The sequence below is a fragment of the Rhinatrema bivittatum genome, chromosome 1 (genome assembly GCF_901001135.1).
Source record: "Rhinatrema bivittatum chromosome 1, aRhiBiv1.1, whole genome shotgun sequence".
Classification (NCBI taxonomy): domain Eukaryota; kingdom Metazoa; phylum Chordata; class Amphibia; order Gymnophiona; family Rhinatrematidae; genus Rhinatrema; species Rhinatrema bivittatum.
In genome coordinates, this window is record NC_042615.1 from 697,628,128 (window position 1) to 697,642,120 (window position 13,993).

Sequence of the window (13,993 nt, forward strand, 5' to 3'; positions counted from 1 at the left end):
TCCGCATCTTCCTTGGCTTGGCTGCCTGGCTGGTCTCAGAGTAGCCAGCAGGCGCACCATGCGGAAGGCCCTCCATGCCGGCAGCCACCGCTCCTGCGTAGGACAACTGCTTAAAGTCTGGCTTTTTCTTCAGAGAAGCAATCACTCTAGCACGGGGTAATCATCACCTGATTTCCACCGATAAGTTGCTTGGTAAAATGCTCATGAGCAGGGATTTGCCTGGATTAGGTCAGGAGCTCCAAAATCAGGCTGCCATTGCTAGCGATGACATCCACATCCTCTCCAGTTCCACTTTTTCTTGTCTGCCATCCCTTCACCAGTTTGTCTTCCTAGACCAGTAATGTGGAAAATGCATGAAAGTTCCTCTTGGCAACTTCATTAAGTATATATGATATTTTCCCATATCAGTATTTGAAGTTTGGGGTTCTCACACACTGCTAATGGAACCAACCAATGTGTGTCCTACAGGGTGGGTATATGCTGTCATAGTGATTGTCATTTGCCTTTTCACTTTTATTTTTTCAGATCAAGTCAGAACCCCTGTAACCCCACAATCTTGTTCCAGGGTGCGGAAAAGGGCACCCTCTCTCCTAGTTTATAGGAAAGGGAGTTTGTGTACTCACAGTGGCTGAATGAAGAGCCCAAAGTGTTACGGGTTTGAGAAGTCAACTGTGGCAAATCCTTCCTGGCCACCTCATAAATATTTTCCTTTACATTCATGTCATTGTGCAGTATGGTGGCTAGGTGTGTGGATGTTGTGGTGTATCTGGTATGCCAATGTAGTAGATGCTAGGGACTGGAGGCCACCCACTCATTTCACATATACCAACAATCAGCTTTCAGATGAAAATATTTTCTAGTCACTACCAATCTGAGCTAGATCTGAACCAATGACTTACAGAGGAAAGGTTGTGCATTTGTGTATCACAACAGTAAACATTATTAATCTCACTTAAAGGTGGTTGTTTTTATTTTTTCTAATTGGGCGTGCAGGACATTCTGCTTTCAGTGCTTGTGATTGTTTGCTGTCTACTAAAGAAGTGCAGCTAAACTCACATTTTTAAATTATAAAATAAAGTATTAACCTGTCCAGTCTCTGCTTCCAGCTTCTCATAAAGTTTAATGCTGTAATGATGGATTTTCTTCAAATTAATTCCAGGGTGGAAATAAGTTGTTAACCCAGCCTTAAAGGGAAAAAAAGGAAAATAAACATGTAAAAATTCTCAATTAACTGGAAACATGCAGCTGTAACCTCAACAATACTGTTTGTGCTTGTTACTAAATCAGTTACGAAATAAATAAAGATTGCTTTTCTTCTTCCTGGACAATTTGAAGACTGAGCGCCCAGAATTCAGTTACAGTATGCATAATTTTGAGTTTGGGTCAGTCCAGGAACTGCATATATCCTACATGGAATTTTAGAAGTCAGATAAATAAGATCTTTACTTTATAGTCAAGAAAGTTTCTATCCGCTGTCATTAAACTAGGTGCTATTGCTGAGCTCATGAATCAGCAGAGCCAGGGGGAGTCATAAAAAATATTAAAAAGTAAAAAGACACTAAAATACAACCTTGTCGGACCCCACACTATAAAAATCATGTCAATATGTAAGAATAATACTATTAAGTAGTCCTATGCATTATTTTATTTTGCAGATTTTATCAGATTTTATATAGAGCTGATCACCACCACAAACCTTTTGGTGATCAAAGATTGCATTGACATACAGAACAGAATATAGGTGATCTCAGATTAGCTAGTTTATGGTGGGCAGAACATCATCAGGTTGTTGATCTAAACAAATCATGTCCACCAGTTTAAAGATTTCAGCCAATGGTAACCCACTCTTACTAATCCCTTTGGTATAATTCAGTCACCCCCAAAGCAGAAGACAAATTTGGTCCAGCTTGAGGGAACTGGGCATGCTCCTGCAGAGGATATGAGTCAAAGAGTGAGAATTAGAGAGCAAAGAAGCTGCAAGTAGGAGGTGTTCATAAAATCGCACCTATATTCATTCTGTTTTGTATGTCAATGCAATCTTTGATCATTAAACTGTATTGGTGATCAACTCTATATAAAATCTGCACAGACCCAACTTTCTGGTAGAGCTTCTAATCACAGGCATAATTTGGAGGGAGGCATGTGAAGGAGTCAGCCTCAGGCCCAGATTTAGGGGTAGGAAACTCCCTCTCTTGCCACATTTTTTATAGGCACAGGAGCTTTGCCACAGCTGCTATGGCTAAATCTGGGCATGCTGTGGCATTGCTTGTCTTCTCTAGTGGCCCAGCTCCAGGGCAGCAGTAACAGCAACTTAAGATGTACAAAACTTGAGCACTCTGCCTCCTGCAGCTCTCATGTGCTGACAGGCCCTGCAGTGCCTGCCCATCCTCCCACATGGGTTTCCTGTTACCATGGAAATTAGCGCAAGGGCATAGACATCAGCTTCAGTATGGAGTGGCAAGTGCCATTCCAAAAATATATCTTGCCACTGTGAATATCTGTGAACAGTGCTCCCTTCCCACCAGCAGTGGCCCTCAGTGGGCTATGTTCCCTGCTACTCAGTCCTCTAAGCCCGATGGCTTGGAAGTCCTGCTAGTGGCCATGTTTCTTTGCACCAACACGGAATATAAGCCTGCCCCTTGGTGAGTTCAGTGCCTCAACTTGCAACAAATTCCAGTCTTTGTTGTGGCCCTCTGTTGCTCTAGTCTTCTATTTGGCCTTCTGTTTGGTCCTAGTATTGTGGCCTTCATGATCTGCAAGCTCTGATCTTGTTTTGGTTCTTGTTTGTACTGGCTCTAATTTTATGGACTTCTGGTTTTGTTTATGGTGTGTCTATCTAGTCCTGGTATGGTTCTGTCTTCCTCTGTGGACACCCTTTCATTCCCTATCTTAGTAGCAGCCCAGCTCTGCCCTTGTGGGTGCCCTTTAGTTCTCATGTAAGTATCTCCTGCTAAGTCCTGACAGCCACCAGAGCCTGAGGGCTCAACCCACAGAGGAGGTGACCAGTATAGGCAGAAGATCCTGGTGTCAGGTCAGTCCTGATCTTGTTCTAACCAGCTCTAACTGTGGGGCTTAATAAATAATATCAGTACCACTGTGACAGCCACTCATATTTTATACATTAGATCAGGCAGGAATAAATCAAACCCCTGCCCGACCTAATGCTGAGATGTGACCATCAGCCAAGTAATTCTCTGGCTTAAATCCACCTCCACCCACCCAGCCCCAGCAGGACAGAGTCACATTTGAGCGAATGTCATCTCCTGCTGCAGCTGAGCCAATTTCGCAATTCCTACTACAAGATCAGCCCTGTAGTAGCAGAAGATGATGTTGCTTAAATGCAACTCCTGCTGCCGCCCACAACCCATGCCAGTGCATGGGCGAGAGGGCGTGGCATTGTCCCCTAAACATAAAAGGACCTGCAACCCTGTGGCCACCATTAGATCCCAATCTGCTGGCAACTGAAGAAAATGCAAGACCATCATGGAGCCCATCCTGCAGTGGCTGAAGAAAAAGAGGACCACTACTCATCTCACTGGTAGCTGAAGGAGCAGAAGACCCAGTGTCTACCAGTGGATCCCATCTCACTGGCAGCTGAAGAAATAGAGAGGTCTGAGAGGCCGCCGCAGAGCCCATTCTGCAGTGGCCAAAGGAGCAGAGGACCGGCTGGTGGCTGAAGAGGGAGACCCAGCAGGCCACCAAGGAGTCTATGGCCAAAGAAGCAGAGGTCCCCATCCCACTGGCAGCTGAAGAAAAGGCCCAGATGAGAGGGGACTGCCCTAAGCCTGTGTGAGCAAATGTGATAGAGCGCCATTATGTGCGTGTGATAATGTGTGAGAGATAGTATGTGTGTGTATGCATGTGAGAGAGCGCCACTGAGTGTGAGAAAGAGAGAGCGAGTGTGTGTGTGTGTGTTTCAAGGAGAGAGAGAAAAAAAGGTTTGTACACCCTCCCCCTCCCACACTAATCCAAGTCAATCTCAGGTTGACAAGAAATCTAAAGTTCCCAGGTATGGAGCGCGGTGAATGGTTTTTAGCCTTAGTAGTTTTAATTGTTGGATATTAGTTGATGTGTCTGACATTTTGAAATATTTTATTAGTATTTGGTAAATTATTAAATATTTTAATATGAGTTTTTAATTATTGGATGTTATTCTATTCATCAATTATTTTGAAATATTTATTCTTTTTATTAGTATGGTTAATATTTTATATTTCTGGATTTCGTTGTTAGATGTTTTATTAGGAATAGTGATGTTTCTGGTTTTCCATTGTTGCACTGCATACAGAATGTGGTTTCCAGTTCGGTTTTTGTCTGCATGTTTCTGTTTATACTTTATGGTAAGTTTATTCTGTTTAGGAAGGGCTATCTGCAATCTGCATGTGTGACAGAGGTGAGGTATTCTGCTAGTGTGTAGTTTCTGTGTAGGGATCTATAGCAACCTAACTTGTTCCGTTTTCCTAATAGGTGTATTGCTATTTCAGGCCCTTGTGTAATATTTCCAGTGTTGCCTCTTCATAGGCAGAGTTGTTACTGTTTGAGTCCTTGGAGTTAGTTCTGCTACGATATGACAGGTTTTCTATTTATGTTCTTTCATTTCATTTATTGAATTTATAAATCACTTAACACAAATAGGGCCTAAGCCTTGCTGTCTGTCCTGAGCGAAGGCTTAACCTTGTTGTCCTGATTGATTTGTTAAGGAAAAGGAAATAAAGAAAACTTCCCTAATCCCACTTTTTTTTTTTTTTTTTTTAAGTTCAAGACCGCAGGTTTTATACCACCTCCATCTGCTGGAGACAGAGAAATACTGAGGAGACGCAGGTGGCACACCGGTTTAAGAGGGGGTGCTCTTCAAGTTTTTCTCTGTCTCCACCTGCTGGAAGGGAGGCAAAACCCAGTAGTCTGGACTGATCCGGGTACGTACAGGGAATAGATTTTTGCTGCCAAGTGTTCAATAGAAATATGGACCATCTTTGGTATGTATCACTTGCTATAGGAAATATTGGGGATAGATTCCTGAAAACCAAGGTTTTAAGACAGACATACATTGCTAAGCCTGCCTGAAGGAAAAATCTTAAGATCCCTGTTTTGTTTTTTTTCAGGATATGGATCATAAATTAAATTACAATTAAATTAAACTATAAATATCCATTGTACCCTGTCACAGATCTTTTTTTGCATCCAGTAACTTGATCAGATGTGTACAAGAGGATGACCTAGATTGATGGAAGACATTTAGCAATCTCCTCATATCATCATCACAATGTCTACTGTCAATAAACCTGGACTGATTGGGGTGAATCATCTGCCCCAAAATATTTTGTTACCTACTTTACAATTTAGCTGCAAGAAAAGATACACCTAAAAAAGAATGGGAAGGAGACCAAAACAAAACCATATACTTTATCATTGCTCTTCAGCAAACAATAAGTCAGCAATTCTGTATTTAGGGATTTTCTAACATATACATCAAATCTTATAGTAGATGTAAGAAATTCTTATCTAGATTTCATTTGACATTTTTGATAGTAACTGTTTTTCTTACTGCATGCCAGGTAGATCCAGCTGTCAGCTCAGATTTTTCTAGAAGAACTACATCCTTCATGCCAGCTTTAGCCAGGTGGTAAGCAAGACTCACACCAACACAACCACCTCCAATGATCACCACCTCTGCTGTGTCTTTCCATCTCTTTCCCAAAGATGAGGCTGGGTTGTTTTCTCTGAAAAAATATATTACATAAAAAGGTACTGGTTAATGATCTGCTTTTTCTTTTCTAGGAGATTTTCCATTCAAGCTGATCTTGAGGTCTCCATATGCCTTCATATTGTCTTTATTAAAATAACTGAAATGTTTTAAAGGTGAACTGGCCACAAACATATTCTAATTGTGTAGGTTGCAGAAGGCAAAAGAAAGTACAGCTATGCAATCAAACAAAATCTATTTTCCAAGGTTTTGAAACATGAAGTAGTAATACGGAAAATCATTTTATTAACTGGTGATATATTACACATGCACCAGCATGAACAAATACCGCAGTAGCATTTTACATAATTGTGCCATTATTGCATATGCCTGCAACATAATCACAGTTCAAAAAGAGAGCAGTGTTTACAAGGAGAAGTAAAAATACTGCCATCAGTGGCATCATCTTTAAACAAAATGACATACTTCAAGTTAGATGATGAGCAGAGAATGGAGAACCTGCACCATCACTATGAAAAACTAACTATTTATATATACTGATAAGGAACTCAATATTCCTGTGCAGAGACCATCTTTGGTTACTTCCTGTTATCCTAGGCAGTTTGGGTCTCTCATGAAAGAATAAATGCTTTACTTTTGCTGAAAACTCATGTTTATTTTGGCAAAGTTACATGTCCTCAAAGCAAACTTTTAAAAAGGAGAAGCAACTTTTACAGCTGATATTGTGAGAATGGTTAGTTACAGAAACAGTTACATTAGCTGCCCAGTTCCCTATAGGATCAGAGTCAAAGTTTTAAGCTTTGTCTTTCATACTCTACCAGTTGGATTACCATTCTACTTATCCAAAATGTTAGTTTCTTACAGTCCAGCTCACACACTACGTTCTTCCCAAGCAGGGCTTCTTCATGTTCCCCCTCTGGCAGTAATCCGTTTGGAATCCACAAGAGAAACCACATTCAATTACCAAGCACCTTCTCTTTGCAATTCTCTACCTTTCTATATCTGTTCCCTCTCTTGACTAATAAAATTTCAGTAAGGCAGTGAAGGTCTGGTTTTTCAGTAAGGCATTTGACAATACTTAAGCTGTCTTTGCAGAGGCGATTGTCCTACAGGCCGATGCAGAAAGGTGTGTTCAGTTGAACACACCTTTTTGCCTGCACTTCAGCACACACTTTCTGCATGCAAAAACTTTCTCCCGATGCAGCAAGGAGTTTTGTGCGTAGAAAATACGTGCTGCTAATCAGGAGCACTGCTTAGCACCCTCACATGGAAATCCCATGCAAATGAGGCATTAAGAGACTGCATCGAGGGGCTTCTGGTGAAGAAGCCATCCTGGGCGGGCAGCCCTAGGTCTCTCTCCCTGGGGGTCGACGGCTATCCCCTTAAAAAACAATTTCTAGCCTATATCGCTGAATGCAGAAACACAGAGAGGTTATGAGAAAGTGGCAAGGATTCAGCAGGGCAAGCAAGGAAGCATGATGGCAGGGAAACTGAAGCAAATCGGGCTGGATAAAGGCACAGGTGGTGACACAAAAATGGCGATGGAGGCAACGTTCCTGTGAGGGGGAGAGCTCATCCTCCCCACAGTCTAAGGAACTAGTTTCCATGGGCAGGAACCCTGGATGATGTAGCCTCCCCTCCTGCTTCCCGATGATGGCCGTGCAGTCTCCTTGCGAGACATGGTAAGCAGAAGCCTGGGCAAGCAGCATTGCTGCTGCACCTTTGATGCCAGGCCCAGTAACAGTTGCCTATGCAAACCCTTGCCAGATGGTCTGACATGTCGTTGTCAAGACCGGGGACCAGGACTGCTATGAAGCGGGCCATGACATATCTATTAAAAATAAAACATTCCACGAAATAAGTTTAAATTCTTTAGTCACCAGAGACTTAAAATGAGGATTCATTAAGGTAGTGAGAACTATACTGAGATCCCACTGTACCAGGTCTCTAATTGGAGGGTGCAAATAATAGAGACCTTTCATGAAGCTTGCTACTATTGGTGTTGTGAAATTAGTCGACCTTCCATATGATTATGGTATGCAGCAATAGTGGTTACAGAATTAGTTTTAAAACCTTCTTCTGAAAGAGTAACAAGGTATTGAAACAAAGTCAAAGTAGAACAGCAGATGTTTAGTATAATCAGCAGATGTTTAGTATATCATGGAGAAAACGTCTTCCATTTAAAGTTATAAGAACGTCTAGTGGAAGGTTTCCAAGCTGTGAAAAGGTAGTTTTTGGGAGGCTGGATAGTGGAGAGATACTGACACCATCATCTGGGTGTTTCCAGAGGTTGTTTCTCTCTCTCCTTTTGCTGTACGACACTGCTCTTTGCATCAAACGGCACCTTGAGATCCCAAAATCATTACGAGGCCTGTAGCAAGTTTTTGGAGGCTGGATGGTGGAAAGGTTTCTCTCTTTCTCCCTTTGTTGTGTTCAACATATGGGAAGAAAGAGTAAAGTGAAATTTTGATTCCCTCAACATCCTCCATGCCAGCAAGAGGGCCTGTGGATGCTCATGTGCACTAGCATCCAATACCTATCGTTCATAGTAATATGAGTGGGGAAGTGGTGGAGACTTTTCTGAGCCCTGATTTGCCCACCCCTCCTCCTCTGAGCCACCTGAGAGCTTGTTTATGCCTCAAACGTCTGTGGTTTAGGAACTGAAATTAGGACTGATGCGTGTGGACTATGAAGAAATGAGAAGTGGGCCAGTACTGACTGCAGTGTCACCACCCCAAGTCCTGGAGAATGTGAAGGTAGGAGAGACTTTGGTCGAGCCAACTAACATTTCCTTATGGGATAAATTTCAGATAGTGACACGAACTGAGAATACCCTGGTGAGGACTGTGTCCCAGCTATGTGACTTTTCTTCAGGAGTCTTGTCTAAATTCTCTGAGACTGAGCAACGCCTTGAAGGGATTGAGATTCAAGTTTTTCTCCTTAACGTGCTTCTCGGGAAGCCAATATTAAAGATAACCTATTTTTTTACATTATAGGTTAGAATTCCTTGAGAACTTGGGTAGATCTAAAAATAGGTTTCTAAATTTTCCTAAGACTAGGTTACTCTCAGTCTATGAGCATTTAAAATATGTCGAGGAAGTTTTACAGATAATCCAGGATAAACTTTTCAGGTTATCTAAATGTTATGCTCCTGATTTAAAAAGGGTTACTAATGATGAGGAGGGGGGAATGGATGCCCAAGCCTCATTTAAAAGTGCAGAATTTTCTGATTTTTTACAAAATTCTCAGGATAATATTCCCAATATTATCCTGAGAATTTTTGTCCAAGAAGTGAATAAAGAGCTGGATCTGAAACAGTATTTCTAATCTGAAACAGTATTTCAAATATAAAAATGAGATTTATTTTTTTTTATGGACAGAAAATACAGATTTTCCCTGATGTAGTTACAGCAACCCAATTGAGAAGAAAATCTTTTCTTCAGCTAAAGCAATGTTCTTAATCGAGGTGTTTCTCTTTTCTTGAAATTTTCTTACAAATGTGTAGTAGTACACCAGGGTAGCAAATATATATTTTCTGATCCTACTCGTTTGGAGCAATTTATTTTTGACAAGAGTGTGATAACTTAGTTTATCTGGAAGTGCCTTAGGAGAATGGGGTTATTAAACAATTTTGTTCAGCTATTCTTTGTACAAGTTTCTTTTTTTTCTGCTTTCCTTCCCTCCCCTTTTAAAGGAACCTGGAATTACTACAATGTAATTATTATTATTCTGTGAGATTTATGAGTTTTTACTTCTTCTCGCTGTAATTTCATTTTTTTTCCTTTGCCTTAATTCACATTCAATGATTTAAATGCTAATAAAATTTAAATTAGAAAAACCGGTAGCGGCTGCACTAGTCGGCTTTCAATATCTACACTGTTAGCGCCAATGACTGCAGATTGGGATAAAGAAGAGAAGCATTGTTTTGAGTCAACAAAATTGGAAATACTTGGAGATGTCTTGGTGCAACTATTGCCAATCTTTGAAGCCAAGGAAACCAGATCTGTCGCAGCCAAAATAGGGCAACAAGGATCAGCTTCTGTTTGTCTTCTTAATTTCATAATAGTCTTTGATATAAGAGTTATTGGTGGAAGAGCATAAAGGAAATGCTGCCTCCATTGAATGGCAAACTCATCTTTTGCTCGTAGGACTGGTCTATTGATCACTCTGCTCACATTAGATCAGGAGAAAAAGTTAGATAGGGTGGATCATGGTCACATTATGCAAACTTATTAGGCATGAGCATGCTTGCAACCTGGCAAGTGTTGTAGAGCAGAGGCTTGGAAAGGTATTCTCTTCATACAAGAGGTACTCTGCAGAACTGTATAGGAGTTGGAGAAGTCCCATGAGATGTGGGCCAAAACTAAATGCCTGAACAGTTTGCATGAGGTGACCATGATCCTCCCTATTAAATACATTCCCATGATCTAATGCAAGAAGAGCTATCAACAGACTAGTCCTATGAGCAAGATGGATTAGATTCTGGTCCAGAAAGATGTTATCAAGTATAGTCCAGCTAGGGATCATGTTGGGCTGGTCAAAGTCAATCACATCAGCCAGCAGAGACTTAAGCTGCAGGGATATTGCTTTGCCTATGACCTTATAGTTTGTGCTGAGCAGCGAGACCAGGCACCAGTTCTTCACATCATGCAGTTCCTCCTACTTAGGTATTAAAGTTAACACTGTGAAACAGCATGACAGCAATAACTACCCAGTCTTGAGGGCTTCTTCTAGAACCCACTAAAGATCAGGCCCCCTAGCTTTCTCCAGAAATGACAATAAAACTCTACGAGCAATCCATTAATGCCTGTAGACTTGTCATAGAACATAAGAAATTGCTATGCTAGGTCAGACCAAGGGTCCATCAAGCCCAGCATCCTATTTCCAATCCAATCCTTTTTTAAACACAGCTATACTAACTGCACTAACCACATCCTCTGGCAACAAATTCCAGAGTTTAATTGTGCGTTAAGTAAAAAAGAACTTTCTCCGATTAGTTTTAAATGTGCCACATGCTAACTTCATGGAGTGCCCCCTAGTCTTTCTATTATCCAAATGAGTAAATAACTGATTCACATCTACCCGTTCTAGACCTCTCATGATTTTAAACACCTCTATCATATCCCCCCTCAGCCGTCTCTTCTCCAAGCTGAAAAGTCCTAACCTCTTTAGTCTTTCCTCATAGGGGAGCTGTTCCATTCCCCTTATCATTTTGGTTGCCCTTCTCTGTACCTTCTCCATCGCAATTATATTTTTTTGGAGATGCGGCGACCAGAATTGTACACAGTATTCAAGGTGCGGTCTCACCATGGAGCGATACAGAGGCATTATGACATTTTCCGTTTTATTCACCATTCCCTTTCTAATAATTCCCAACATTCTGTTTGCTTTTTTGACTGCCGCAGCACACTGAACCGATGATTTCAATGTGTTATCCACTATGACGCCTAGATCTCTTTCTTGGGTTGTAGCACCTAATATGGAACCTAACATTGTGTAACTATAGCATGAGTTATTTTTCCCTATATGCATCACCTTGCACGGGTGGGGGGGCAGGAAAAACATAAAAATATATAACGTTGTGACTTAGTTATAGATAAAATTTTTAGAATTTTCTAAAAGTTTAATTTTGTGGGTGCCATTGTTTAGAATTGACATCGATTTTAATTATTATTTTGTATTTACTTTTTTGCTCTTAAGAGTTAGATTTATCTATAACTAAGTCACAACGTTATATATTTTTATGTTTCTCCTCTAGTCCCCCCGTTCCCTGGTTTTTCCTGTTCCCTTCTCCTCCTCCCTTCCCACCCGCCCTTCCATTGTCTGATACATCATATTCATATTTCATATTCATATTTTTAAATGTCATTTCCATTTATCATATTTGTGTAGTACACCCTTGTTAGGTATTTGGTTTTAGAATGAGATTCTATATATATGATTTGTTCCCTGAGTATATCACTGTGTTTATTTTTAGTACATTTTCGTTTTTCAACCCGATTCCAACACAAGCCTAGTCTGACTAAATCCTTTTGTAAAATTTTTTTTAAAAACGCGTTTAGTATCAACCCATAATTCCACTTTTTTAGCCTTTATCAATTTTTCATTTTTAATATTCATGCTTGATTTTATTCATGGTTTGGTTTGCCCAGTTTTATTGCAGTAATTTTTTATTAGTTCACTTATCATATTCATTATTTTTTTTATATGTCTTTTCTATTTATCACATTTTTGTAGTACACCCTTGGTTAGTTCACTTAGGGGCCGAGTTTAATTCCTGCGCGCACAAATGTACACCCGATTTTATAACATGTGTGCGCTACCGCGCGCATGTTATAAAATCCGGGGTCAGCGCGCGCAAGGGGGTGCATATTGCGCGCGTCGAGCCCAAAGGGAGCCCCGATGGCTTTCCCCGTTCCCTCCAAGGCCGCTCTGAAATCGGAGCGATCTCGGAGGGAACTTTTTTTTGGATCCCCCCCACCTTTCCCTTCCTTCCCCTATCTAACCCACCCCCCCGGCCCTACCTAAATCCCCCCCTACCTTGTTCGATGGAGTTACACCTGCCTCTTGCAGACGTAACTTGGGTGCACTGGCTGGCCAGGTCCCGACACAGACCGCTGTGTCGGGGCACTCGGCCACACCCCCGGACCGGAGACATGCCCCGGACCGCCCATTTTAGCAAGCCCCGGGACATACACGCGTCCCGGGGCTTGCGCGCGCTGCCAAGCCTATGCAAAATAGGCTCGGCGCGCGCAGGGGCAGATTTCCTCAGGTTATGCGCATACGTTACACGCGTAGCCTTTGAAAATCTGCCCCTTAGTTTTAGATTAGTTTTTATATGTATGTTTTGTTCCCCGATTATTTTACTGTGGCTATTTTTATAATATTTCTGGCTTTTTATTCATTTTTAAACCCCATTCTATCACTTTCTTTTTTTAAATAAAACAAGTTTTGTCTGAGACAGTCCACACCAATACTTTTGCATTTTTAAAACACATTCAGTGTAAACCAACTACTCACAGCCGTGTTTTGACTATGCACATACGGGTATTTTTAGTCCACGCCTCTTGCCGTGATTGACAACCTTTTTGGCGCCGTTTTTAAGTTGTTTAAAGGTTGCTGGCGTCGGTATGGGTTCTTCACGATCAGAGAGAGCCAGAGTTTGTTGCCGCTACGAGTTTAAAAATTTTCAGTGCATCAAAATCGTAAGATTTCTGGATTTCAATTTCCATCTAAGTAGCTTTCAGGGAAGATCAGAATGTTTGTGGTATAGTTTGTTATAGTGTTTTGAATTAATGTGGTTTTTAAATGGAAAACTGTATACATGAGAATAGCGCCATGTTCATAAATACTGGAATGACTAGCAACTAGTTTCAAAATAATGGAATGTGTTTAGGTTTAGTTTTCCATTCATATGCTAAAGCAGCATTTATGACTTTTTTCATTCAGAGAAGTGTTTGTTTTTTCGAAAAGAACGAGTATTGTGAGTGACAGTGGCATTTTTTCAATTTTAGAGCAGTGCTTGTTTCTCAATAGCATAGATAAAAGATAGGCTGTTGAGAAACCATGCCCCCTTTTCTTTAACAATGTATACAAGGATAGTGCATTTTCTAATTTTTATTTTTAATTGTTCAATATTTTTTACAGTATTGAAGAGCCTTGGTTTTTTCTGATAATACTGCGGCACAGGCTAACACTATCTGCCAGAGGTATATATATTTTATATAAACTATATATTTTTGATGGGATTGAATAATCACAAATACAAAGTTTTTTCGCAAAGAAGATTTTATTTATTTCAAAACCTTACTTTTATTCACATATTTCAGACCAATTGATGCAAAAAATTTTCAACCCGGAAACTCAGAAATTCTGAAATGATAAAGCTGAGGTAAAAGCAATACATTTTTAGTCAATAATATTCCTTGTTTTCCCAGATAAACAGTTTTCATACATCATTTTTCTGTTTTACATGTCACACCACACTTATTGATGTTACCATTTTATATGTCTGTTTTAAAATATTTTTTATGATTTATATTTGTTTATCAGTGTGTTTGTTATCTGTTTGTATGTTGCAGCCCCATTATAAGAGGGCGAAACTCGGCCTGAGTTGGGCTTGTCCAAAGATTTGTGTCTCTGTTTAATAAAGAATCCAGATCGGACATTTGGCTTCTAATTCTCTATTGTCGCCTCCACGGCTTTGTTAGATATCCTTCCTTGCTGTTTCATCAGTCCATCATTCACTGCTATACATTCTAACTCGCCCATCTTACTTCTTAGACTTCT

At 40.5% G+C, this 13,993-nt stretch overlaps 1 protein-coding gene across 2 annotated transcripts in view; it reads right to left on the minus strand.

Moving 5' to 3' along the window:
- Positions 1-13,993, minus strand: part of DMGDH (dimethylglycine dehydrogenase) — a 214,800-nt gene that overhangs the window by 192,870 nt on the left and 7,937 nt on the right. For both annotated transcript variants that reach the window (XM_029575505.1, XM_029575513.1), the window contains exons 2-3: positions 5,546-5,720; positions 1,086-1,184 (exon numbers count right to left, since the gene is read on the minus strand). In XM_029575505.1, coding sequence (XP_029431365.1) covers positions 1,086-1,184; positions 5,546-5,720 — 274 coding nt within the window. The remainder of the gene's footprint in view (positions 1-1,085; positions 1,185-5,545; positions 5,721-13,993) is intronic.